The sequence below is a fragment of the Dasypus novemcinctus genome, chromosome 29 (genome assembly GCF_030445035.2).
Source record: "Dasypus novemcinctus isolate mDasNov1 chromosome 29, mDasNov1.1.hap2, whole genome shotgun sequence".
Taxonomy (NCBI): domain Eukaryota; kingdom Metazoa; phylum Chordata; class Mammalia; order Cingulata; family Dasypodidae; genus Dasypus; species Dasypus novemcinctus.
The window spans coordinates 1,279,353-1,307,093 of NC_080701.1; the positions used below are offsets into that span (position 1 = coordinate 1,279,353).

At 47.0% G+C, this 27,741-nt stretch overlaps 1 protein-coding gene across 5 annotated transcripts; it reads left to right on the forward strand.

Annotated features, from left to right (window-relative positions):
• The first annotated feature begins 5,659 nt into the window (after positions 1-5,659).
• On the forward strand, positions 5,660-26,558 carry F11 (coagulation factor XI). Of its 5 annotated transcripts, XM_071212608.1 has the most exons (16): positions 5,712-6,133; positions 6,486-6,648; positions 7,165-7,220; positions 11,112-11,274; positions 13,128-13,234; positions 13,848-14,007; positions 15,962-16,071; positions 16,381-16,540; positions 19,564-19,673; positions 19,775-19,922; positions 20,001-20,107; positions 23,105-23,273; positions 24,105-24,280; positions 24,740-24,835; positions 25,441-25,580; positions 25,788-26,558. In XM_071212608.1, the coding sequence occupies exons 3-16, from the start codon at positions 7,166-7,168 to the stop codon at positions 25,962-25,964; spliced, it is 1,878 nt and encodes a 625-aa protein (XP_071068709.1). In that variant the 5' UTR covers positions 5,712-6,133; positions 6,486-6,648; position 7,165; the 3' UTR covers positions 25,965-26,558. The 5 variants fall into 5 exon arrangements, with proteins under 5 accessions (XP_071068711.1, XP_071068709.1, XP_058145766.1 ...); XM_071212610.1 differs by lacking the exon at positions 6,486-6,648 and having other exon boundaries at positions 5,660-6,133; positions 25,441-25,575; positions 25,788-25,950; XM_058289783.2 differs by lacking the exon at positions 6,486-6,648 and having other exon boundaries at positions 5,713-6,133.
• Positions 26,559-27,741: the final 1,183 nt, after the last annotated feature.

The following is a 27,741-nucleotide window of genomic DNA, read 5'->3' on the forward strand; positions in this document are numbered from 1 at the left end:
TTCCTCTACTTGTAAAGCATAGCTGAGCATAAGGGATTCCAAAGTCTAGCAGGTGCCTGGAAACTTTCTTATCTTACTGCTTCCTCTGAAACTCAGTACAGCTTAGAGATAATATTTTCTTCTCTGTCTTACCTTTTTGGTCATTAAAACCTACTACTGCCTGCCACACTTGGGGTAAAGAGCAGAGGAGCTTGAGCTTTGTTCTGAAAACAGAAGGAGGGAGATTTGTGTGGCATGTTTTGCAAGGGCGAGGCAGCTTGTCCGGCCCTGGCTGACCTGGGCACCTTCCACAACAGCCTCTTGTCTTGTTGACTCCAGGCTGGTGCTCGGGGGCCTGTGAGCCGAGTTGTCTGGTGCGGCTCCTTCAGCAGATTCATTTCACGGTGCCCCGTGGAGGACACGCTTTGCAAAGCCACCGATGCTGGGGGTCCTGAAATAGTGATTCAAGGAGTATTGGTAGATATATGAGAGCTCATGAAATTAAATATTGTAAATTCATAGGAGTAGGAGGTAGCTGTGGAATGGATGACATAAATTCTCGTGCAACACAAATTCCAAACATGCTCGTGATTACCACAAGTGACACCAGGTAGACTGCTTCCCTTTAGTTAAGGTAACATTTACAAAGAAAGGATCATTTACAAGACATGGTATAGTTCAATACAAAAGCAGAAAAGTGAAGTTTTCTAAAGGAGATTGAGATTTTCCTTCCACACCTGAAGACACACTGAATGGTAGAAAGAGCTAAACGAGGGAGAGAGCTGGTGGAAAGCTGAGCTCGAGTAATTCACAAACCACACAGAAGGAAACTGGAGAGTTAGAAACGAAATCCAGAAGTAAATTGGCTGGCTTCCACGACATCATAACAAATAAAAGCTGCAGCTCTTGCCTTTGCATGCAATAAAGATACCAGTATTTGCTCTGTGTGGATGTTGTTTTATATCTAAAAGGGAAAAAATGGTTTGTAATAAAAAGGTTATCACAGGTGTGTAGTGTTTGAATGCTGTCAAGGCGAACGCCAGCTTTTGCTTGGCAGCGGATGGTATAGTTCAGGCAAAATGGAGCAGAGTTTCCGAATGCGGCATCCCCTGAGTGTGACTGACAGTTTTCAGGCTACCCTGGGGGCCAGCAGTGCTGGAATGCTCTTCCACTGACCACGCCTCCTGGACAGGGTGTGCAGAGCAGCCTGCCACAGGAAGGGCCCGGGATGGGGAGAGCGTAAGAGGCTGTGAGCGTGGGGTGGGGGTGGGAAGGCAGCACCCAGGGGGGCTGCGGCAGCGTCCAGTGCCGCCCTGCCCTGGCCAGAGCGAGGACCCTGTGGCCTGCTCACCGCACAGGCGCGCCTCACCGAGGCGGGGACACCGCCCGCGGAGCCAGCCTGCGCCTCCTCTGAGTGTCGTCTATGTGGCTCCCGAGGAGGGCCTGCCATCCACCGCCCTGGGATGGGCCCCGCAGCCCCCGCAGGGGCGGCCTGACGCCTGCTCCCCCCTGCTCCCCCCTGGTCTCGGGGACACGAGGCACGTGAGCGACGGCAGGAGATGTGACCAGACTCTCCATCACCTGAGGCAGCAGCTCCAGGCCGAGGCGACTCTGTGCCTCGCGGGGCGGGGCACAGCCTCTGGAGGCCAAAGGGGTGTGGGCAGTGGGGCCGGGGCTGCGGCCGGCCCCTGGGGGGTCCAGGCCAGAGTCACTGCTAAGAAGCCTGCAGCGCACAGCACAGCTCCTCTCCACGCCCCAGCAGAGGGGGCACTGGACAAAACCTCCATATTGCGGAGCGGGAGAAACGATCAAAGTCGAGAAAGCCTCGAAATGAGGAGGGGCGCGCCACTCAGCCAGAGCCAGGAAGGGCCTGCGGGGCGAGGGCGCCTGCGCCAGAGACGCTGGACGGGGGCGAGGAGCGCGAGGGACGGGGCGTCTGAGGGGCGGTCGGAGAGGGTCTTCCCTGACCCCAGGAAAGTGTGACCAGCACCCCCAACACCCCACATCGCCTGTCACCCCCCACACCCCAACACCCCCACCCCAACACGCCTCACCCCTAACATCACACACTCCCAACACCCCCACACCCCGACACCCCATACCTCCTAATCCCCCACACCCCAACACCCCATACCCCAACACCCCACACCCCCGACACCCCTAACATCACACACCCCAACACCCCAACACCCCACACCCCACATCCCTAACATCACACACCCCCAACACCCCACACCCCAACACCCCACACCCCCGACGCCCCACACCCCCTAATCCCCCACACCCCAACACCCCATACCCCGACACCCCACACCCCAACACCCCTAACATCACACACCCCAACACCCCAACACCCCACACCCCACATCCCTAACATCACACACCCCCAACACCCCCACACCCCCGACACCCCACACCCCCTAATCCCCCACACCCCAACACCCCATACCCCGACACCCCACACCCCAACACCCCTAACATCACACACCCCAACACCCCAACACCCCACACCCCACACCCCTAACATCACACACCCTTAACACCCCACACCTCCCAATACCCCACACTCCTAACACCCCACACCCCCTAACACCCCACACCCCCACACCCCCACCCCAACACGCCTCACCCCTAACATCACACACCCCCAACACCCCCACACCCCGACACCCCATACCTCCTAATCCCCCACACCCCAACACCCCACACCCCGACACCCCACACCCCCGACACCCCACACCCACTAACACCTCCCACACCTCCTAACACCCTCCAACCCTTAACACCCCCACAGCCCCCAACACCCCAACATCCACCACCCCCAACACCCCCTAACAACTCCTAAAACCCCCTAACAACCCACACCTCAACCCCCCTCACCCCTAACACCCCACACCTCCTAATCCCCCACAACCCCGACACCCCACACCCCCAACACCCCAGACCCCACACCCCTAATATCACACACCATTAACACCCCACACCTCCCAATACCCCACACTCCTAACACCCCACACCCCAACACCCCACACCCCTGACACCCCACACCCCAACACCCCACACCCCAACACCCCACACCCCAACACCCCTAACATCACACACCCCACACCCCAACACCCCACACCCCAACACCCCTAACATCACACACCCCACACCTCAACACCCCACACCTCAACACCCCACACCCCGACACCCCACACCCCGACACCCCACACCCCGACACCCCAGACCCCAACACCCCAGACCCCTGACACCCCATACCCACTAACACCCCACACCCCCGACACCCCACACCCCACATCCCTAACATCACACACCCTTAACACCCCACACCTCCCAATACCCCACACTCCTAACACCCCACACCCCCTAACACCCCACACCCCCTAACACCCCACACCCACTAACACCCCACACCCCAACACCCCACACCCCGACACCCCACACCCCAACACCCCTAACATCACACACCCCACACCCCAACACCCCACACCCCTGACACCCCACACCTACCACACACCCCATACCCCCAACACCACCCACACCCCTAACACCCCACAACTCCTAACACCCCACACCCCCTACACCCCACACCCTTGACACCCCACACCCCGTAACCCCCACATCCCCAACACCCCACACCCCTAACACCCCCCACATCTCCTACCACCCCCCCACACCTCCTAACACCCCACACCCCCTAAAACCACCCCAGCTTGGACTTGCCCTGGGTCTCTCTAGAAAAACACCTGATTCTTTCTGAGTTTTGGCCTAGTAATTTCCCATTTTCATCAGACTTCACAAACATTTTATTTCACTGGAAAAGCAAAATAAAACAAAACTTCAGCTTTAAGAAAAATTTCCACCGTCAGAGTCCTGGAGTGCAGTCCTGTTAGTTGGACAGGGTTGTTAGAACCCCCATCATCAGTTTGAATGGGGCCTCTACTTAATTGCAAAGAGTTTCTACGCAGTTAAGACACTTATTCCTTTTGATTTAGATAGAAAAATATATTTTTAAATCTTTATTCTATTTCAAAGGTTTTAGTGATCCCACTAGCTAGCTAAACCAAATTTAGGAAAATATTGTTTGGGTTCTCAAACAAAATATTCTCTCGCCTAGTCTTCCTTTCCTCTCAAACAAGACTGGAAAGTTATCATTATCTTCTTTTTGATGGTGCTTTAGGATAAAGATGGAATTTCCTGGATGAATAATACAGACTGGAAGGACCTTTTATAATCTCACCTATCAGTTTTCCCTGAAAGCCTTTCTCAGCATAGATTGTTCATTCTGAGTTTGGGCGTCACAAAAGGCAGTGCATGCTAAGTACACTTTCTTTGTGTAGCTGGAATGTACTTACTTTTAAGTGGAAACTCAAGAAGGCAACTAAGCACTCTTTTCATCAAGATGGGTCACAATGCATTGGCAAGAGATCAGATAAAATACCCGAATAACTGCCTTTCAGAGAGAAAATCTCAAGAGTTCCTTAGCGTGCTACACAAAGATCTCTTCCCCATTTAACTCTGCCTCTCTTTTCCGAAATTCCCCAGTTTACGTGTGGCTAAGCTTCCAGTTTGCCTTGGGTCTGCTAAGCCTCGCCTCGCTGTCTTATTCAGCAGGTCCTCTCCTTTCTCCTCCTGGTCCCCTTTCTGTAGGTGATTTAGAAAGGGCTGCCCAGTGTTGCCAGTCCTGAGTCATTTTTCTGCTTAGGGACTGGGCCACTGGGCACCCCACCCCCTTAGAAACCATCCAGATAAAAGTCGATGTAGTTATGACAGACGGGAAATGGTATAAGCTGTTTACTTGCCCGAATGCGAGGGGCTAAAGGTAACCTGGCGACATTTTCAGAAGATAACACACTAGCAAACTGTCCTTGAACAAAGTACAATATTTCCTCTAATTTACATAACTACAGCAAGCTCTCTAATTGGGACAAACTTGCCATTTTATCTCTTGGTCATCGAAATATTTTTGAAATTATGATTCCTTTTGTAAACCCTAAGGTCCTAATTTATTTAAATCATACATATCAGGTTTTTAAAACGTATTTTCAGGGACCACATAGAAATCCTTAGGGCTACTGAGGGTCTAACTTTATAGAACGAGGACCTTGATGCCCAGAGGAGTAAACTCCCCTGGCCTCGCCCCACCCTTGCTGGTCTGCAGGGGGGCGCACCGGCTGCTGCTGGACAGCTGCCCCCAGCCAGCTAACGGCCAGACCCGAGAGAGAGGCCTGTGTCGTCGGGCCTCATCGCGCTTCGACCCTTCTTCAGCTTCCGTTCTCAACAGAAATGTGATTAAACGAAACTCGGGAAAACACTGCACCAGTGTTCCCTTCTCCGCCAGCACCCGCTCTAGCCCTGGGAGGGCAGGCTTCTCGTCCTCCAGGGGATTGGCCTGCTTGGGGACGGATTGTCAGGCAACCGCTAGCACTCGGCCTTCTACCGCCATTTGCATCTGGGTCTCCGAGACCTGAAGCAGGCCAAGGGCATCCCCATCTTTTCTGGTTTTTTCCTTGCTTTAGATTTTCAGGGGCACCAGGAGGCTAAAAAGGGAAAGGACTTGTCTTTTTAATACCAACCTGCCCTGCATGGGTCTCAGGAGGTTGAAGTTCACGGAAGGAAACTGGGAAGCACAGAGAAACGGTGCTTAGTCTGCCCTTTGTTGTCTACCGTGCCCCCGCCCTCCCCAGCTGAGCTCCACCTCTGCTGTGCTCGGCTTGGAAAATCCGTCAGCCTCGGTGATTGTTCTTCAGACCCTGGTGCTCAGCCTGGGGTGACCTGGTGGCCGCGGCCGGCCGCTGCCCGGCGTGGTGCCCACTGCAGAGGCACGCGGGCCACCTCAAGCCCTCTGTGTGCATGTCATTTGTGTGAATACACAGGAAAACAAAGGAAGACAAGGAGGTTCAATGTACTGAATAAGCAACCAACTCTCCCTAGGTGTATTTTTGAAATGCAGGAATTGAAGGAGGTTTACAGACGCCTGAGCCGAGAGGCACGATGTTACGTCACCCTGGGAGCCAGTCAAAGCAAGTCCTGGCGTTAAGTGAACTTGCCCTGCCCAGGCCCAGGTCGAGGAGGGTGACGGTCGTTTTGGAAAAGAAAAACACCCTCAGTAGTAATTACTAGCAGCAAATAGGCAGAAAGGTGTTTTCAGGTACGGTTTCAGAAATTATTTACCATCTCTCCCAAGCAGCTCCTCCGGGGAGTGCCTTTTCCTATCGTGGGCTTTGAAATTTTACTTGCTAACATTAATCAATACAATAGAGCAAGACGGATTTTTGTTTTTAATTCGTCAGACAGTGTTTTTGAGGCTTTTGGTTAGTGTCCATAGCTGATTTAAGAGGATTGCCAGGTGAAAGAAAAGTCACAGTTTCTACTAAAGAACAAGCATTTTACAAAGTTAAATGGCATCTGGGGGCTGCTCAGAAGCGGCAGTCTTGGTTTGCCTCCGGATGGGCCAGGTTTGCTAAGCAGTACCATGCTGAGAGGGGTAAGTTCATTGACAGGTGCCCGGACGTCCCAGGAATCCACCTGCAGCGGAATCTGCAAAATCCTCACGAGCAGAGAGTCCTTCAGACGCCTTCAGTAGAGAGAGGGCACAGAGGTGGAAAGAAGGAAAGAGCTGGAAGAGGGGACGCAGGTGGAAGAAGTGGGGAGGGAGAGGCTCAGGTGAGGGCAAGGAGATGAACAGGGAGCTGCAGGGGTGGGGTGGGGTTGGGCGGGGTGGAAGGGAAGGGGGGGCAGGTGGGGAGGGGTAGCCCCTCCGGCCCCCTTCAGGCTCTGGTCTGTTCTCCAGAACCATGAGCGTGTTGGACGGGCGCACTCAACCTCCCGAGGAATGTTCCTGTGTTTCGGAAAGAAATTCCGTCCTTGTGACAGGACCCCCGTGATTGCTCCGTCCTTGTGACAGGACCCCCGTGATTGCTCCGTCCTTGTGACAGGACCCCGTGATTGCTCCGTCCTTGTGACAGGGCCCCGTGATTGCTCCGTCCTTGTGACAGGACCCCGTGATTGCTCCGTCCTTGTGACAGGACCCCCGTGATTGCTCCGTCCTTGTGACAGGAACCCGTGATTGCTCTCGAATGAGCTACTCCCCTTCCTTGCTATTTCTTGTCAATTAGTCAGTAGAGGAATTATGAATTCACATTTTATGTTCTAAAAGTATACCACGTTTTTCTTTTGTAGGATGGTTTTATTACATCAAATGATACTTTTCGTGTTATTTGCTTCAGCTGCTGGTGGTAAGTAGTTTTCTCTCGAGTATGGACTGGAAATGGCTTGCTTCCCCAAGCTGTAGATTAGACAGGTAGGAAGCTAAGCCCCGAGAGGGACGTCACGCTGTGCTTCTCACGGGTGGGACCAGCCCACTCTGTTTAATGCGGTTGCATTTATTTTCCCCTTAAGACTCCAGGGCTTTTCAAAACACGCAAGGAAATTGAGGCAAAGGAATTGTTCATAATGATAAGCTATGTCTGTAGCCATGCCTTTATCTACATCTACTTCTATGTCCATGTAGCACATTTAAAACATTCAAGGGCAATAATAAAAATCAGAAGTCTTGATTTGCCTCACTGCTTAGTCAGGTATTCATAAAGTGTGTGTGTGTACCATGCAAATTAGAAAATGGGACACACACAATGGAAATTAGAAAATGTGTTGAACTGAAAATGTGTGTGTATATATATCTATAATAAAATTTTTATTGAAAAGTTTTATGGAAATATCATCCATAGCTTATGCATTTCAATAATTTAATTACTGCTGTTAGTTCTCCATACCCAGCTTCTATCCACTAAAATTGCTTAAAACTACTTAACCAGTAGTCAATGCTCAAAATTTAAGTAGGGCATGTTTCATTACAAGTATTTTCAACCTCTTTTATTCTTTAAAAAGAAAGCATGTTCTATTTAAAAGGGGGAAAAAACATATGTATTGATATATTACATTTGATTTTGCTACTTTTGGCTAGCATTTATTGGCAAATGTGAAAAGGGCAAATCTAGGTAAATATAATTAAAATAAAATAAGTTAAAATAAAATAAATTTCTCTTAATGTATTAAACTATATTGCTCATATTTTTTTTCTTTTGTAGTAAGATTGTTATTGGTTTATTACATTCTCCATTGTCATTACTATGAAGGCATATTGTTAATGCATTTATAAACAAGACAGTGCTAACTTGATTGATTTATTTTCAACACTGAACCCAACTGCAGAATACACATTCATCTAAGTACACATGGGACATTTACAAAAATTGACCACATGAGACCCTAAATCAAGTCTCAACAAATTAAAAAATTTTTAAATCATAGAGATTGGTTCTCCAATCATAGTGCAATTGAGCTAAAAATCAATAACCAAAAGAAAATGGGAAATCTCCAAATGTTTAAAAATTAAGCAATATAATTTTAAATAAATATGGCACAAAGAAGAAATCACAATGGAAATTAGAAAATGTATTGAACCAAGTGATAATGAAAATGTAACAAGAAACTTGTAGGGTGAGGCTGAAGCAGTGCTTATGTCGAAAGGTATACACTTACATGCGTACATGAGAATAGGAAAAGGTAAAAATTAATGATATAAAAATTGAGCTCTAGAAGGCAGATAGAAAACAGCAAATTAAATGGAAAGAAACTAGAATGAAGTAAAAAATAGGGTGGCGGACTTGGCCCAGTGGTTAAGGCATCCATCTACCACATGGGAGGTCTGCGGTTCAAACCCCGGGTCCTCCTTGACCCGTGTGGAGCTGGCCCATGCGCAGTGCTGATGCGCGCAAGGAGTGCCCTGCCACGCAGGGGAGCACCATACGCACGGATTGCACACCATACGCACGGATTGCACCCCATAAGGAGAGCCGCCCAGCGCGAAAGAAAGTACAGCCTGCCCAGAAATGGTGCCGCACACATGGAGAGCTGACATAACAGGATGACGCAACAAAAAGAAACACCGATTCCCGTGCTGCTGACAACAACAGAAGCAGACAAAGAAGACGCAGGGGAGAAGGGGAGAGAAATAAATAAATAAATCTTTAAAAAATAAAATAACATTTTAAGAAATAAGATATTAATAAAAATAGGAAACAAACACATTTTCAAGCGAATCAACATAGTGACACGTTCCACACTATTTTATAAGGTCAGTGTGATGTTGACAGAAAAACCTGAGAGGGACATTATAAGAAAGAAAAACCCACAGACCTTTCTTTCTCATGACCATAGATGCAAATATCATAAACAAAACCAAGTTTAATCTACAGTATATAAGAAGACGAAGAAGAAGAAGAAATGTTGCGACCAGTTAGGTTTATTCTGGATTGAAAACTTGGTTTACTATTTCAATATAAACAGATGGAGGCAAAAATATTTAACGAAGTTCAGTTCATGATAAAAACTTTTAGCAATTTGGGAATAGAAGAGAGCATCCTTCTTTCTTTTAAAGGGTATCTTAAATAAACAAACCAAACAAAATTTCCCTAGAAATCTCATAATTAGCAGTGTAGTATTGAAAGCTTTTCTAACAGGGGTTGGGAATAAGACAAGCACATTCATCATTTAACACTGTACTGGAGGTCCTAGCTAACGCAGTGAGGGAGGCAATGGAGATGAAAGGTAAAGGGTTAGAAGGAAATAAACTCTCATCATTTACAAATAACATCATTGGGTACCTTGAACCCCAAATAGTCAATATAAAAATTATTTGAGCTAATCAATCAAATCGGCAAGGATGCTACTAGATACGAGGTCAATATATAAAAATAAGAGTCGCTGGTTGACAAAACAAAGCAACAACATATTAACCAGGTTTTATTGGCACTACAAAGCTATATTTGTATTTTGAGAATTAATCTGTCCTTTAAAATTAATTATCCAATCGTCGAGGGACCCCTGGGTCCCTTGGGCAGCCCAGTGAACACTGTGGACCCTGTTCTTAGGATAATGGCTTTCATATACGTAAAGTGAGAATACTTTGCTTTACAGAGGAAATGAATTATATTTAAATGCAGTTAGTTAAATTGTAGAATAAGCCATATAGAAATAGGTGTTGCTCTCATTAAAATCTTGAATAACAGGCTCTAGAGTGGACCTAAAACTGCTTTTCATTCTGTCAATGTGCTGAGCTGAGCGGTGACGCAGTTTTGAGATACCTGCAACACCTGTGCTGGGTGTGAACACACCTGTGCATCCGCTGCGACAGGCCACAGGTGGCACCGATCCCGTTGTGGTTTGTTGCTCCGTTAGTAACTGAAGGGTCTGCCGCATTTACGTCTGAGTGAGTGAAAGTAAAGATGTGGCTCTTCTCCATCCCGGTGCAGTATAGAACGTCTGGTGATAACTTTGAATGTTTTGTACCCACAGGCTTTCCTGCATATTTCTTGGCATGTTGGTTGTTACAACAATAGATATTTGAGTTATATTTTATTCTGCCCACGTTTTTGCTGTATAGAAATTCATTTTTAACATTAAGAAAACCAGAGTACATAGCAGTACCTCTTAATAATAAAATGCAGAAATTGAAAACTACAACCTTTTATTTAGTGACGAAGGAACATAGGACCTAAAAAACCGTGATTGTAAAATTAGGCATATCTTTCTAAAACCAGAAAAAAAATGTTGTGTCATCTAAGTTATCTTATTTTTTAAAACTTATAGTTATAGGTGAAGGAGATTCAATAATTTTTCCAAGAGATTAAATGTCCTCATAGTAAATTGGCCCGTTTTAAATGGTGAGGCAATATAGTAAGTTCTTACCACTCTCAGGGCCACCGGATGGTACTGGAAAGCGGCTGCGCTGGAGCGCTGGCTGCAGATCAGCTGGGGCTCAGACAGAGGGAAGGGAGAAGCCCAGTTAGAGCTGGGTGCCAGCCCGAGGGGCCTCTTTTCCTACTCAAGACCCGAGTTGTACATTCAATTACGAAGCAATCCAAGCCTCAGAAGCTTCCACCGAGGCAAACGCACCCATCCTGTGGTTTTCCCACCTGGACTGCTCGTGTGATAATTGCCCTGATTTCCAAACCCAGGCATATGTCCCACTAAGTAGGCCTGTTGGCCTGGCTTTTGTGTGATTATTAACTGATTTATATGTCCATTAAAACCCCAAATCCCATGTGCTGTGTGTCGCACGGCAGAGTGTGTGAGGACGCTGTTTGAAGACACCTCGTTCCAGGGAGGAGACGTGGCGACCGTCTTTGCGCCAAGCGCTGAGCACTGCCAGGTCCTCTGCACCCACCACCCCAGGTGTCTGCTCTTCACCTTCATGGCTGAGTCGTCTCTAGAAGACCCCACTAGACGGTGAGTGTCGACATTGCCACACAGAGGACACGGCGACTCGTGAGATACAGTGTGAAGAGCAGGAAAACACGCGGTCCTTCGATTGAATTTAAAACAATGTTGATGGTACGGAAGGAAACGAGAGGTGTTTCCAAAGCTTGAGAAGGAGCAGCTACCTTCTCCGTGCGGACTCCCAGGCTCTTTTGATGCTGGGATGGACTTTCTCGCTCATCTCATGCTTCCTGGGACTCTTTATCACTTTGCTTTTGCTTTATTAATGGGTTGGTATTATTTAAAGAACTTCCTCCCTCCCAACTGTTTCGTTAGGAGAAATTTTAGACATAAGCATAATCCATAAGATCAGTACCATGATTCACCACCACCACCAAAGTTCTTTGCCATTTAGCTTCATCGACCTAAATGTTTAACTGCATATATACTTATATATAGTTTTATACTCACACACACGGGGTCTTTAGCTCTCTAAAGATAGCTATATATATATATATATATATATATATGTTAGTGTCATGAAACCATCATGCCACCCTGCCGCTCAGCATGCCTATTCCTACATAAAAGAAATAAGAAATTTAACAAGAATTCCTTATATCATCTTATTTGTCCAAAAAAAAAAAATGTAGTTTGTAGCTATTGATTTATAACCATAATATAATTTCTAGCTATTAACAAATTGAATTTGCTTTTTTCTCTGGAGTCATATTAAGAATTTTTAAAGCACTCCACATACCACTTTGTTTCAGGTAATGACATTGCAAGGAACCAGGCCAGTTGCTTGTAGAATGACCTACCTTTTGGATGCATCCGATTGTTTTCTTAAAGTGTCATTTAACTTACTCCTCTCTCTCTACTGTATTTCCTAGAAACTGGAATTCATGATAGAGGCGTGATTGGTTCAGATTAAAGCTTCTGGGACAGGTGCTTTCACAGGAGAGCATTTACAGGCCCCGAACTTCCTCCTGCACCTGCTAAGCTGTCTCCGTCTTAGCAGTGCGGTCAGCCCCCTTGGTTCAGCAGGTACCAGTAAGGTAGCCCCGCTGTACAGGTAAACGTTCACGCTCCAAATGGCTGGTAATCTGCAGGAGAGTTTATCATTGCTTGAATGCCCTAATCTTTGGGAAGCTTTTCCTTAAAATTAGAGAAGTATAGGTTTACAGAAAAATCATGCAGAAAATACTGAGTTCCCATATACTCCACCGCTCTTACAGTCCATAGTTTACATTGGAGTTCAGTCTTTGTGTTGTATTTTCTTTTAGTTTTCTAGCAACAGAAGCTTTTGATGGACAAGCTCGTACTTGAAAGTTCAATAAAGCCTTGCTGAAGAATTAGGCTATAGCATCTTTGTGTGTGATCGCTGCATTCGCAGAATTTTCATAGTTCCCTGAACTTACAAAACTTACATTCTAGAATCAAGAATGGGGGAGAACAAACTTTTCCTTAAAGAACCAGAAAATATTTATTTTAGGCTTTGCAGGTCCAGAGGCAAAATTGAGGATATCATGTAAGTACTTACATAACCATTTCAAATGTAATCATTTAAAAATACAAACAGCATTCTTAGCTCTCAGGTTGTTTGTACCCAAAACAGGCAGCAGGTACATTTGGTCCACAGATCATACTCTGGTGATCTCTCATCTAGAAGTTCCATTCCTGTTCAGAAAACATATTATACATGGTCTGTAAAAGGGCAGAGGGCTGGAATGAAAAACAAACTCTCCATCTATGTGTATTCGAATGAAATATAGCACTTGATTTCCTCCTTTTGGGCTTTCTGTGTGCTGACTTTTAAGTCTCGTTCTTGTAAAACCAAAACGAACATTCCCACCCAGTAATGTTATTTTCTTTAAAAACAGGTTTACCTGTGTCCTGAAAGACAGTGTTACAGAAACACTGCCAAAAGTGAATATGACAGGAGCAATTTCTGGACATTCTTTCAAGCAATGCCTACACCAAATAAGTGGTAAGATGTTTTGTGTGGATTCAGCAACGCTGGTTATTGCCATGTACACAGTAGTTAGATCAGACAAAGTTTCAAGACCATAAAACAAAACTCTGGTGTATTGTAATCAACTCCCCTCGTGACGTTCTCTCAGTGTGGAGGACAGAGCAGGACCTGTCACTGTCCCCCCACAGGACATACAGGCTGTGGAATGCTGAAAACGTCTCACCTCAGAGAAGGAGGTGCCCAGTTTTAACCACTTATGTTCTTTCTCCTTCCCACTTGAGAATTTTACAGGAAAGGCTTTATTAAACTAATCAAAAGGAGCATATATAAGTGACACTTGATTTAATGAAATTGATCCTTGAATAGAATAGCTAGCAAGTCAATTGGTGGATTTAAGGAGATGAGAGGCCAAGTCAGAACATTGAGACAGGAATTTACAAGTCTAGCATTGTTGCAAAAAAGAAGGCCTTGACACTGTTTTACTGCTTCCCTGTGGGAGTAGGAATTAAGCAGCTTACAATAAAAAACAAAGAACTTCTGAGGGATAGTGAGAGAAGGAGGAAGAAGGGTGGGTCTGGGGGCCGGGCAGCCTCTGGAAGGTGGCCACAGTGCCTGACGTTCTCTCCAGCCTGCAACAAAGAAATCTACGTGGACCTGGACATGAAGGGGCTGAACTACAACGCCTCCACCACGAGGACGGCGCGCGAGTGTCAGCAGCGCTGCACCGACCACGTCCACTGCCACTTCTTCACGTTCGCCACCAGCAGGTTTCCCAGCAGGGAGCACCGGTGGGTGGCCCAGCGCAGCCCACGGGCGCTGCAGGTTTTCACGGGAGAGGAAATGGGCGACTCAGAAACATTTTATCCAATTTTTTTGGTCTTTATTATTTTAATGTTACATTCAAAAAATAGGAGGTCCCATATACCCCCACCCCCCTCACCCCACTCCTCCCATAACAACAACCTCCTCCATCATCATGACGCATCCATTGCACTTGGTGAATACATCTCTGAGCACTGCTGCACCACATGGTCAATGGACCACATTATAGCTTATGCTCTCCCCCAGTCCACCCAGTGGGCCATGGGAGGACATACAACGTCCGGTAACTGTCCCTGCAGCACCACCCAGGACAACTCCAACCTCCAAAAATGCCCCCACATCACGTCTATCCACTTGACGCCAAAATTTATTTTTAGCCCCTAAAGAACATTTCTATAATAACCACTCATAGTTTTCTTCATAAAAAGTGCATTTAAAACCCAGATTCCTTCTTGGATGTATTTCATTTATGGCTGAACCCATCACCAGTTAACTTCAAAAGTGCTTCACTTTTATTTTTTCACTTTTTTAATTTTTAAAAAAATACTTCGATTACATAAATGTTACAGAGAATATATAGGGGACTCCCGTATGCCCCCGCTCCCCACACCGCCCACGTTTTCCCACATTACCAGCTTCTTTCATCAGTGTGGTACGTTCGTTGCAATTGATGAATGCATTTTGGAGCACTGACACCAAGCATGGGTCATAGCTTACGTTGTAGTTTATATTCTCTCCCACGTAATTCTGTAGGTTACAGCAGGATGTATACAGGCCTGTGTCTGTCGTTGTTATGTCAGTCAGGACAATTCCCAAGTCCCAAAAACGCCCCCCTAGAGTCCTCACGATTGGGAAATGAACTATGGACTAAAATAAACTATGTTCTACTATAGCCTTATTGTGATTCTAGCAACAGAACCAATACCATCGTTGTGGAGGCATGAACTCAAGCATGTTCTGGGGCTAGGGAGAGGGAAAAACAGGTATAAAAAGTGCTTCACTTTTAAGTTAGCATTTTTGAAACAGTTAAATTTGATCTGATTGTGCTACCCAGTATAAATGTATAGAATAAAAAATGAAAGCCTTTTCATCTCTCTCGGAATAGCTGTTCTCTAATGAACACAAAATACTGAAATCCATGTGAAATGTTTTACCCTTCCGCATACTGGATTTTGAAACATTCCAGAGAGAAATCAACTATGGAAGAATATGACGAATATTTCAAATGACTAATCTGTGTTCTCTTAGCAAAATTTTGCTAGGGGAGCATGTCTTTAATTTTGTTTTTAGAAATATTTTGAAAACTGTGATTCTTACAGGCAACTACATTGACTTGAAGTCCAGAGAAAATAGGTGGAAAAGCTCAAATTACTAGTGTTAAGATTTTAACAATCTACTATCTACATTCTGAGGAAGGAGAAAAATAGAAAGCAAAGTATGAAAGATCTGTTTCAGCAAAAACAATGGCAAAACAAAGCAAAATCCCCAAATTAATAATTGATTTTCCATGATTTGTCTTTTAAAGCACAGCTTGAACTCCCTGTGCTATGTTTAAGGCAAAACACAATATGAACTGTGAGCCTGGAAATTGGAAATTTCCAGGCTTTGCAAAAATTTAAGTGTCAGAACTGTGAAGGGCTGGAGAAGTTACCCGTCTGTATGCTCCTACTCTCCACCACCACCCTGCAGAGCCGCCGTGTTTACTGAGGAAGAAATAAATCCCACAAAACCCACCCGTGTGCGAACCGTGCTCGTTAGCGCGGAGCAGAACTGCAGCCCAGCCCTCAGGTCAGCGCTATCAGGGTAATTCCTCAGCGGCAACGCCGGAACGGTCTCTTCCCGTGGGACCTAGTTGTCACCTACGTTTTTCTACCTTCACTTGGAAGAATGAAAACCTCTCCCATTTCTGTTTTCCTTCAGTAACATCTGTCTGTTGAAGCACACCCAAACGGGGACACCCACAAGGATAACCGAGCTCAGAAACGTGGAGTCTGGATTTTCCCTGAACTCCTGTGCGCTCTCCAACCTGGGTAACGGCCGTCCTCGTAATAAGCAGGTTTTGCCATGAAATGGAAGGAGCCGGCTGCCCAAGGGCCCGCTTTAGGTCACTGATACGTGGGGCCCAGCCATCCTTTCCCGGCTCCGTGAAATAAACTTCGTTTTAGAGCTGATCTTTCCATTTCCTGTTTAAATAATCACTTCAGTTTTTCTAAATTAAAAAAATCAATAAAGATCTCGGACTAAACAAAATTTTAATCTGGAATTTACAAATGCCGTGGCCGGGATTTTACCGGCCCTGCTGGCAAGCCGATTTCATGCCGTGCTTTCCTCTCTCACAGCTTGCATTCGGGACATTTTCCCCGAAACGGTGTTCGAAGACCTTAACGTCGACAGCGTCGTTGCTCCAGACGCCTTTGTCTGCCGCCGCATCTGCACCCACCACCCCAACTGTTTGTTTTTTACCTACTTTTCCAAAGAATGGCCAGGAGAATCTCAGAGGTAAGTGTTAAGATTAAGATAAGTTTATCTTCTAAAAATAGAATAAATAAGAATTTAACCCAGGAGTCTGTATAGTATAAAAGCTGGGAAGAAGAACCCCCAGGCCCTAGCCCTTCCAGTCCCCACTGTGGATCACCAGTCGTTACTGAAGACTCTTGTTTTCCTTACACTAGGGAGGCCCCAGCCTCCGGCAAAGGAGGAGCTTGGCCAATTTGAATGGAATGAAGGGGAACAGATGGCCATCAGGGGCGGCTAAGCCCAGCGCCCTGTTCTAGGTGCTGAGCCAGGAGCTGGGATCCAAAAGCAACTTTTTTTTTTAAAGATTTATTTATTTCTCTCCCTTCCCCCCATTTTCTGCTCTCTTGTGTCCATTCTCTGTGTTTTCTTCCGTGTCCGCTTGCGTTCTTGGCGGCACCGGGAATCTGTGTCTCTTTTTGTTGCGTCATCTTGTTGTGTCAGCTCTCTGTGTGTGTGGCGCCACTCCGGGGTGGGCTGTGCTTTTTTCGCGTGGAGCCGCTTTCCTTGCGGGGCGCACTCCTTGCGTGTGGGGCTCCCCTACGCGGGGGACACCCCTGCATGGCAAGGCACTCCTTGCGCGCATCAGCACTGAGCATGGGCTAACTCCACACGGGTCAGGAGGCCCTGGGGACCGAACCCTGGACCTCCCATGTGGTAGACGGATGCTCTATCAGTTGAGCCACGTTTGCTTCCCCCAAAAGCCAACTTCAAAGTGGAGGAGGAAGGAAATGGAAGACTCCATCCAGGGAGGTGGTGGGAGAACTCGGAACAGAGACTGCTTCCCTACAGAAAGCCAAGACAAAGCGTGGGAAATGTCTGTGCACCCAAGGCCCCTTGCGAGGGCGATTGCCACACTTCAGTAAGCGCCACAAAGCATCCTGAGACCACGTCGGCTTCCAGCCTGGAGTTCTGTCTATCAGGGGCCATTTGCTTGTCCTGGGTGCTCCCTGAGGGTCCCGCAGAGCCATCCCGGCGAGATGAGAGCTTAAGCTCCTCGCCCATTGAACAAGCCTGGTTTTCTGAAGAGTGAGGCTGTGATTTCAGAGGTTCAGGTTTGTCAAGCAAAAACACATCTGCTATTTGTATTTACTCAACAAATTTCAGGTAATTCGTTTAGTGCCTGCTCTATGCCATGCACTGTTCTAACCACTGGGGAAACCAGTAGTCAACTAAATGGATTTTAAAACCCTGCCCTTGTGGAGTTTACATTCCTGTGGGGGACACAGACAATAATTAAGATATAAAAATATCATCTGTCGTATACGAGATGGTGATAAGACATGGAGAGATAAAGCAGGGGAGCGGATGCAGACAGTTCCGGGGAGCGTAACCTGTAAAGCGGGGTGCTCTGTTACCCAAAACACGACCTTGTCCAGCCTGAACCAGGCCAGGGAGGATCCCGAGCCTCTCAAGGCAGGAGTGTAGACAAAGCGGAGTCTTGGAGCACGGCCACGGGCTTGGAGAGAGGCCATGTTAGCTTCCTGTCGCTCAAGCAAATACCACGCGGTGGGCTGGCTTACACAGGGGATTTACTGGCTCACCGTGTTGAGGCTCGAAGTCTGAAATCCAGGAGTCACCAAGGTGATGCTTTCTCCCCGAGGGCGGTGGGGCTCGGGGCTGCTGCGGGCGCTCCTTGGCCTTGGGCTGCTCTCCAGCGCAGGGGCCGTGCGGCCTCTCCTGGCTTCTCCCTGCTCTTCTGGGCTCCATGGACTGCGAGCTCCAGCTGCTCCCTCAGCCTTCCTCTCCGTAACCTTCCCCATCAGGCCTGCAGGGACAGGAGGGAGAAGAGATGTGACGTGGGGGCACTTTCAGGACTTGGAGTTGTCCTGGGTGGTGCTGCAGGGAAGGATGCTGGACTTTGGGTGTCCTGCCATGGCCCACAGGGTGGACTGGGGGAAGAGTGTAGACTACAGTGTATCCCACTGTCCATGTGGGGCAGTGTATCCCACTGTCCAAAAGGTATTCGCCAGGCGCAGTGAATGTGCCACGATGATGGAGGAGGTTGTTGATGTGGGAGGAGTGGGGTATGGGGGGTGGAGGGTATTTGGGGACCTTATATTTTTTGAATGTAACGTTTGAAAGAAAATAACGAATAAGAAGAAGAAGAAAAAGACACATCCTGATGCAGCGGGGCCACACCCAGCTGACCTAACTCGTCAGAAGGTTCTATTTACAAAGTCCACTGGAATGGACCAAGTCTGAGAATGTGCTTTTTGGGGTACAAAGCTGCAAACCACATAAAGATGTCTTTATAACTTATTTTTTTGGTCAACCAATCACTTTCCTCTTATTTCTTTTTATAAAAGTATTAATCGTTACCTCTGAAAGGAATAACATGTTTGGTCCTCACCACAGAGTGTGATCGGAACATGGCTGCCGTACATCAAAACTTGGCTATTTAGTTTTAAGTTCCTTAAATAAAGCAAAATATTCACTTCCTCAGATGTACGAGCCTCATTTCAAATGCTCGGTTGCCACATGTGGCTCAGGGCTACTGTATTGGCTGGTGCAGAAATAGAACGTTTCCGTCCCTGCAGAAGCTTCTGCTGGACACCACTGCCCTGGCCTGGCCCTCGCGCTGACGAGGAACAGAGACTCCCCGTTGCACAGACGCTCCTGAGGCGCCCGGGCTGGATTTCACTCCCTCGGCTTCACGCCCAAATAGAAGACTGCTGGGTCGCACGAAAAGTACTGAATCCCTGAGCTCGCCTGGGAGTGTGGGAAGGAAGGAAATAAGTGACACCAGGAGCACTAAAAGCAAATCTGTCTCAGAGTACGTTTGCAGTCAGGTGGTTCAGCTTAGAGAGCTTGTCCATGACCTACGATCAGGGAGTCCGAGACAGAGATTGGTCAGAGGACGAGCACACAGGCGAGTCTCCACTAGTAACGCCAGTGTGGGCCAACCCGCGCTTCTCCACCAGCTGTCTGTATATCTATAGTTTATATTTTAGCGTATTTCTCTTCGATATATTTCACTGTACAGCCCTTAATTTGCTTTCTGCTAGAAATCTGTGTCTTCTCAAAACATCTAAAAGTGGACTGCCGAGTACTCGCATTAGAAGGGCTGGCGCGCTGTCGGGTTTCGGGCTGCAAACCTGCAGGCACAGCGTCCCAGGTGAGCAGCGCAAGCACTTTCCTGGGACTGAGCTTGATCCTGGGGGGCTTGAGAGGGGCTCAGGTCACGTGTCTCACATCCGACCCGTGGTTTACGCCCAGTGCTTTGCCACACTTCATTTTACCACGACACCGACTTCCTGGGCGAAGAGCTGGACATTGTCGATGCAGAAGGGCATGAAGCCTGCCAGAAAACGTGCACGGACAGCGTCCGCTGCCAGTTTTTCACCTATGCCCCCTCTCAAGAGAAGTAAGACACTAACGGCTACGCCATGTCCCGGCTCCCAGGGAAGGGTGAAATGTTCATGCGCTTCTGTCCTGTCTGCAGGGGTAGATGCTACCTAAAGCTCTCTTCCAACGGATCCCCAACTAAAATACTCCACGGGACAGGAGGCATCTCGGGATACACATTACGGTTATGTAAAATGGATAACGGTGAGTGTAATGTCACGTGAACAATTGCATCGGAAGGGGTCTACACTGCATGTGGCATGACTAAGAGAATCAGCACTAGCCACACGGGTGAAAGCAATTAGTAACGAAGACTTTACCATGCAATTTTGTCGTGTTCACTGCCATCACCCAGGCCGGTCATGTTTTAAAGGTAAGATATTGGGCCTTGATTAAACTCTCATTTGATGAGTATCAACTGAACCTATGTTTTCGTTTTTATGCACTTGCACAGCTGGCAGTTCATGGTGAGATGCGTGCTCCGAGGCACTCTTGTATCTGGTTTGTTTTCAAGGGCAACTTTATTTCATGCTCTCCTTTATAGTTAAAATATCAGCCAGCATCTCGGTTCATCAATTTACTCATTTTCTTCCCATTGCCTGTTCCTTGATCTTAGGTGAAACATAAATAACCATCAAATGTTTGAAAAATTATGAACCTATTCGAGAAATACTAGACAAGCTCTTTTTAAAGGCTTTCATTCTCTCAGATTTTCTGCCACCGTTCTACTGTGAATGTTGGCCAAATTGTGTAAAAACCACCTTTATTTGTCACAATAAGGGTGGTAGGGTGGAAATAAAGTTGCTGAGATTAGATAAAACCTAAAATAACATAAAAAGTACAGTCAAGTCAGGTCAGCAGTGTTTCCAGCCCAGTGTCAACTCTCTGAGAGTTATAACGAGGGATGGTTTGTAGGCAAATAGAACTACCCAAAAAGGAAAGAAGGTGCCACAACACCCCTCCCTGAATTACCAAACTGGCTTAGGATGGCTTTAGTATTTATTGATGTACATAAATCTCCACGTTTTTAATCTGTAACTTTATTGCTTGATTCCTGTATTGTAACACTATAAATTAAGATGGAACTGGGAATTGATGGACACAATGGAAGTGATAATCACACTTTGCACAAATTTTATAATCATAAAAATCTTTCAATGTCTCAGAATTTGTTGTCCTGAGAAGGTGACCCAATCTGAGACCTTTCACAGAACATGCAGATGTCACATCATGTTCAAGGCTAATCCTCTAACTGGGAATCAGTGCCTTCCTAGCATTTTGAGGAGCTCTTTTCGGGACACTCTGGATGACCCAATCCTCTTTCAGAAGTCAGCCAATTAAGTTTTATTTTTGACATCCTCTGATTTTTCCACAGTAAATTTACCTAAGACAAGCAGAAGCATTGAGGCATTCAAAATGATTCTGTCGCCTTAACTCTGCTTCTCAGCAACTGAGGAGACACGTGGCAATTTCTGTTGCTAGGGAGGCTGACACAGTTTAAAATGTGGGAACTTCTTTATTCCTTGATAAATAGCAGAATCCATTTTCCACCATCCCTTCTTCAGTAAGTTCCCTTCTGTTAAATTTTTAGATTGTGGCCTGTGCGGTTCACAAAATAGATCAGGTATAGATTGATAGCTGAAGCCGAAAATAGGAGATAAAGGAAAAGAAATCTTAGGGCTTTTTAGTGTACCTTCTGAACTAGGTGAAACTAGATAATCAGGTTTTACTGCACTATACCAGATTATTGGATGAAGTAAAAGAAGAGGACTCTAACTGGGATGTTTGTTGCAGCTCGTATTGTCATTGCTATAAATATAACTTAATTTTCTGAAGATACAACAACGAATGCCTTCCAAGGAACATTGCTCACCACAGACGTGATGCTAAATACAGATGAGTTCAGAATTTTGTTTCCACTGAGAAACAAAACAGAATGAACTTTAATGCCTTTGACTAATCCCCCATAAGAGCTTTATTGGGTTATTGATAATGTATTTTAGTTTCTGCTGATCTATTAATTTTCTTAAACTGCTTTCCATGCCACTTCCTAGCTTCTAAATTACCATTCCCCAATGATTCCAGAATATAGTCAAAATCTTCGAAATGGCCTTCTGAAGTGGAGCCTCCCCCTCGCTCTGCAATGAGCCCTCTTCTCAGCACGCCCCGTGCAGCTTCCACAGCACGGGGAGCGTCCTGTGCCGGTTCCTTCCAGCCCCTCGCCCCGTCCCTCCTTCTAGTCAAGCCGTGCCCCAGAATCATGCACGCATGTTCCTCGCGAGGAGAGTGGGTCACAGCCAGAGCTAGGGAGAGCGCCAGAGGACCTGGGTTTTGACTCCGCGTCTTCTGCTCCAGCTCCGGCAGTGACCCCCGCTGGCCTCTGGACTCGGGTCTGCGGTGTGGGCCAGGGCGCTGGCTCAGGTGGGCGGTCAGTAGGAAGGCTCAGGCCGGCCAGCCTGCGGCCTCGGGGTGGCGTTGAGGAGCCTCCGGGGGGGCCTGCGTTTGTGCTGAAGGCCGAGGAGCCCTGCACTGTGTGCCCCCCCCGATTCACGGACGTGTCCAGGAGGGGGCTCTTGCGAGGAATGGAAGTCGGGTGGGCTCTCCTGCCCGGGCAGCCAAGCGAGGCGAGAAGCAGGGCTGTGAGTGTAATAAAGTCCTTGGAGAGTCTCCAGGGTTGACCGAGAGTACCCCAAAGGCAGCGAGGCCCAGGGTTGACCCGAGAGTACCCCAAAGGCAGCGAGGCCCAGGGTTGACCCGAGAGTACCCCAAAGGCAGCGAGGCTGAGGGGCAGAGGCAGTTCCCAAACGGCCCAGTCCCTGAGCTGCCGTGAGCAGCCGTGGTCAGGAGCCCACGCTCAGGTGGGGAGGGGGGCCGGCTGCACCCTGGTGGGGGGTCCGCCTCGGCAGGCTGCGGGCACACACCAGGGTCCAGGCCACTGGTGCACTTCTAAGGAGCTCCAGGAGCCGCTGCGGGCAGGGGCCACGCCAGCTGCGGTCCCGGGAGGCTCCAGGGTTGTCCCTGCAGGACGAGGGGGAGTGCAGGGCTTAGCAGGGCCTGGGTGGGGAGCTTACCTGGACATCAGCAGGGCAGGTCTGTGCACGTCTGTCCACGGACGGAGGGCCCAGGCCACAGCAAGGCAGCCTGTGCCTGAAGGAACAGGAAGACATGGGGGTGCCGCTCACAGCAAACCTTCTGTTCTAGTGTGCGCCACCAAAATAAAGTCCAGGATCGTGGGAGGAACCGCATCTGTGCCGGGCGAGTGGCCGTGGCAGGTGTCGCTGCACGTCACGACGCCCATCCAGAGGCACCTGTGTGGAGGCGCCATCGTTGGACAGCAGTGGGTCCTCAGCGCCGCGCACTGCTTTGACGAGTCAGTACCGCCCCCCGTGGGTGGCTGGGGGGGGCTGCCCAGGTGTGTGTTAAACACGCAGAGTACCTGCGAGCGGCTAACTGAGCTAGACGTCCTCAGTGACGGGAGGAGGCGTGCGCAGAGCAGAGCAGGGGCTGCTGGCGCCACCCAGTCCACAAACAAACACCCACCCAGCGCACACACCCAGGGCGCCCCATGTTCCCCGTAAGCGCAGCGTCCTGCATCGGGCCCAGACCTAGACCAGAGCCTTCCCGACCTCGAGTCCAGTTCCCTCCCCTCCCCACCCCTTTGTCTGCTTCAACTCTGTCTCCAGATACATAATAGCCCATAAATACCTTATTTCACAATCCGCCCAGTGCTTACTTGACCAGACACCTGAGCACCATTACCTGACCTAGTTGACACATCATCCTAATTATCGCAGCTATCCCTCATGGTCAATTGGTCACTTTTACAAATGGGAAATGGAGGACCAGAAATTCCAAGCAGATATTCCAAGGTCACAGCTGGCCGTTGGCAGGGCTGAGACTGGAACTCCGAGCGCTTCAGGCAGTGTGCACATGTGTGTGAGAGGGTGGACAGGGCATTCATCGCATCGGTGCACAATGGGTGCTGGCCAGGTTCTCCTACAGAAGAGGAATACAAGGCTGAAAAATTCATGAACTCTCTTCTTTCCACTAAAAGCCCACCACTGCCAAAAAAAAAAAAAGGAAGAGAGGGAGGGAGGGAGGAAGATATTTAGTGATCGCTGGTTAAATGACATATAGCTCAAACTGCTGGAGAATTATTTTGAAAAAGGGAATGTGTTTTCCTCTATTGTTTCCTCCTTAGGGTAGATTCGCCTAAAATTCTGCGTGTTTATGGAGGCATTTTAAACCAGTCAGAAATAAAAGAGGATCTGCCCTACTTTGGAGTTCAAGAAATAATAATTCATGATAAGTATGAAAAGGCAGAGAGCGGGTATGATATTGCCTTGCTGAAACTCGAGACGGCGATGAACTACACTGGTATGTATCCTGTCGCTGGGCAGCTTGGGGCAATGCGGCCCCAGCGTTAGGATATTTACGCTGCTCGGTGCGTGTCCACCTCGGCAGGAGAGGGAGGGGCTCTCAGACCTCTACTTCCCATTCCTTAGGACCGACACTCTTTCCTGATTATTGAGTCTTGCTTTGGAAGTTTAAGAGGTCATCAGTTTAATGCTGGTGTCTTGTGAATGCACAGTTTTTTAATACGGTAGGACAACAGATGCCCTAGTCTAATGCCTCCCTTTTAGAGATTCGTACAGGGTCACAAAGTTAGGAGGGGAGGGCTGGGCTGGGCCCTCTCTTGTCCAGTGATGACAATGAAGCAAAAATGACTCTAAGTGGAGAAAACACTAAATAATGTGAGGTGAAGGACAAGAGACTCTCCTGGGGAAGGAGAGATGTTGTGCTTTTGATAACTAGACAATGATTTTTAAAACCTAGATTCTCAACGGCCCATCTGTCTACCTTCGAAAGGGGATAGAGATGCAGTGTACACTGATTGCTGGGTGACTGGATGGGGGTACAGAAAATTAAGAGGTAAAAGTTCTGTCTCTATTTCCTAAAGATAAAGAACACAGTTCACTACAACACGTTCTGCTGGATCAAGTCATATGACTGAAATGTCAGGAAAAGAGCTTCTGCAGTTGCAGGAAGCGTGTTCTTAAGATGGAAAAATACAGATCTCCAAGTGTGGATGACAGCATGTCTGCTTGGTGCAAACTTTAAATGTGACTCTGAATCCTTTTAAAAAGTAATTCTTTTTAATGAGGTTTAATGTGAAAGCTAGTGCTTCTCAGTAAATGTCCTAGCCTGTTATCTAATTGTTTTCTCTGGGAGGTAATTCCAGTTAGACCCATAGGTAATTCTTGATCTTAATTAATGTTAACAAAATGGCACACACGATAGTAGGAAAAATGTCTTTATGCGCTTTAATCTTCATAAACTTTCTATGAGGTAAGCCTAATATTCTTTCTCTTTAGGTTTTCTATAGACATGATTTTGATTTTATGTAGAAATAAATATATGTGTGCATATACAATTACGTGTGTATGTATAGACACATGTGTATTTTGTGTGTATAGATATTCATAACTATACATGTGTTATTACAGTAACATGTCAAACGTTTGATTTCTTTCCAGACAAGATACAAAATACTCTCCAGAAAGCCAAGATTCCTTTGGTACCAAATGAAGAATGCCAGACAAGATACCAAAGGCATAAAATAACCAATAAGATGGTCTGTGCTGGCTATAAAGAAGGAGGCAAGGATGCCTGTAAGGTACCGAGCACTCTTAACAAATTGAACATATTCAGATTTGAAAGCTTGAGATATTTTTTTTAAAAACAGCCTTTGCCAATGAGCAGAGGCGCAGTGAACAGGCACTAAAGTGAATAGGCGGGTGAGAGCCGTCAGTCGGGTTCTGCATCACAGAATGAGAAGTGTGTGACTGACCTGCATGCCTCTCCTTTCCTCCCCTCGTCCTAGGGCGATTCTGGGGGGCCCCTGTCCTGTAAATACAACGAGGTATGGTATCTGGTGGGCATCACAAGTTGGGGTGAAGGCTGTGCAGAAAGGGAACGGCCCGGCGTCTACACCAATGTGATCGAGTACGTGGACTGGATTTTAGAGAAAACTCAAGCATCCCGAACGAGCACCAGATGAGGTTTGACTCCATGGAGAGCAAAGCAAATGTGCCCTGGAAGGGGCTTTGATTCCACTGAAGAAACCGCCGTCATTTCCCTCCATAGGATGCAACGACAACAAGGCACTGACAAATCAGAAGAAGATACGAAAAGAAAACAAACTGTCCTTTTCCAAACTCCCACTCTGTTATTTTTAAAGAAGTTTTAGATTACATCAATGTTACATAAAAAATATAAGGGATTCTCATATGCCCCACCTCTACCCTCTCCCCATCCCCCACTTTCCCACAGTAACAACATCCTTCGTTAATGTGGTACATTTGTTACAATTGATGAACATGTATTGAAGAATTTTTATGAACCATGGACTATAGTTTACATTATAGTTTACACTCTGTCCTGCACAGTTTTGCAGGTTATGACAAAATATATAATGGCCTGTATTCACCATTGCAATGTCAAGCAGGACAATTCCAATGTCCCAAACATGCCCCATATTACACCTATTCTTCCCTCTTCCTCCCCTCAGAACCTCACATGGCCACTGACTTTCTATCATTGATAAAATTTCTTCCATTGTTAGAATAATAAAGTTTATACAGAATAATAATAAGTCTACTTTAGTCCTTTGTTCATTCCCCAATCATGAGGATTTGGGGATGGTGATGTCTACTCTGTTTCTGATTGAGAAGGGACTTAGATCCCATGGAGCAGTTGGATGGAGCTGTCTTGCAGTTGCAGACACTCTTCTGTTCCTTGGGATGGTCATTGTCCATCATCATCTCCTTGTTAGTTGTCCTGGGTGAGTCCAATGAATTGGAGGGTATGTGTTGCAATTTTGCTGAAATTCAGGGCTCAATTGGCACATGGACAGAACAAAGATTTAGGTCTCTGGGACATATATTTAATAAGTATAGTGCTTATAGGTTCAAATAAAAGGGGCAGAAAAGCCATATATAGGGAAATTATAAATGAATCTAACTATTACACTGGGGAGCATAAATCCCAAAGTAAGACCCACTGATAGGGTGCTGAATTCCTGGCTTGTCTGCCCTGCTTATAGTGTCTGGATGTTTCTAGTGCCCTTAGGAGCCCCACTGTTTGAGGCACTGTTCACTATGGCAATCAATGAGCTCCTGATGAGACGTGCATAAGCATAACCTCTGGAATGACCTTCTGACTCACTTTGAATTCTCTTAGCCATAAAAACTCATTTGTATTTAATATTTCTCCCTTTTGGTCAAGGTCTTTTTCCAAATGCATTGCTAGTTGGTGTTTGATAGTACCAGGGAGGCTCATCCATGGGAGTCTTGTCCCATGCTGGGGGGAAGGTTGTGGGTTTGTATGCTAAGTTTGGCTTAGAGAGAGGCTACATTTGAGCATGAAAGAGGTTTTCAGGAGGTAACTCTTAGGCAATATATAATGCTAGCTAAGTTTCAATTTCACAAGAAAAGGTTCATAAGTACAATCATCAATATCAAGGGCCTGGCATAATGGTCTGTCTTCCTTCACTAGGCACTGCCCATGCACTTGGGGGATTCTTGCCACTCTATTAGAGAATGTAGCAAGTCTCTTTATTAGTCAGCCAAAGGGGTGCTGATGCAAAATACCAAAAATTGGTTGGTTTTTATAAAAGGTATTTATTTGGGGTAGGCACTTACAGATACAGATACAGGCCATAAAGCATCAGTTACTTCCCTCACCAAAGTCTATTTGAAGCAAGATGGCTGCCGACATCTGTGAAGGTTCAGGCTTCCTGGGTTCCTACGTTCCTGGGGCTTGCTTTTCTCTGGGTT

Bases quoted from the DNA above. Each gene is read 5' to 3' on its own strand.
- F11 (XM_071212608.1), top strand. From the start codon at position 7,166: ATGGTTTTATTACATCAAATGATACTTTTCGTGTTATTTGCTTCAGCT. The intron at 7,221-11,111 runs GTAAGTAGTTTT...GTCGCACGGCAG, and splicing joins ATTTGCTTCAGCTGCTGGTG to AGTGTGTGAGGACGCTGTTT. The intron at 19,674-19,774 runs GTGAGCAGCGCA...GTTTACGCCCAG, and splicing joins CTGCAGGCACAGCGTCCCAG to TGCTTTGCCACACTTCATTT.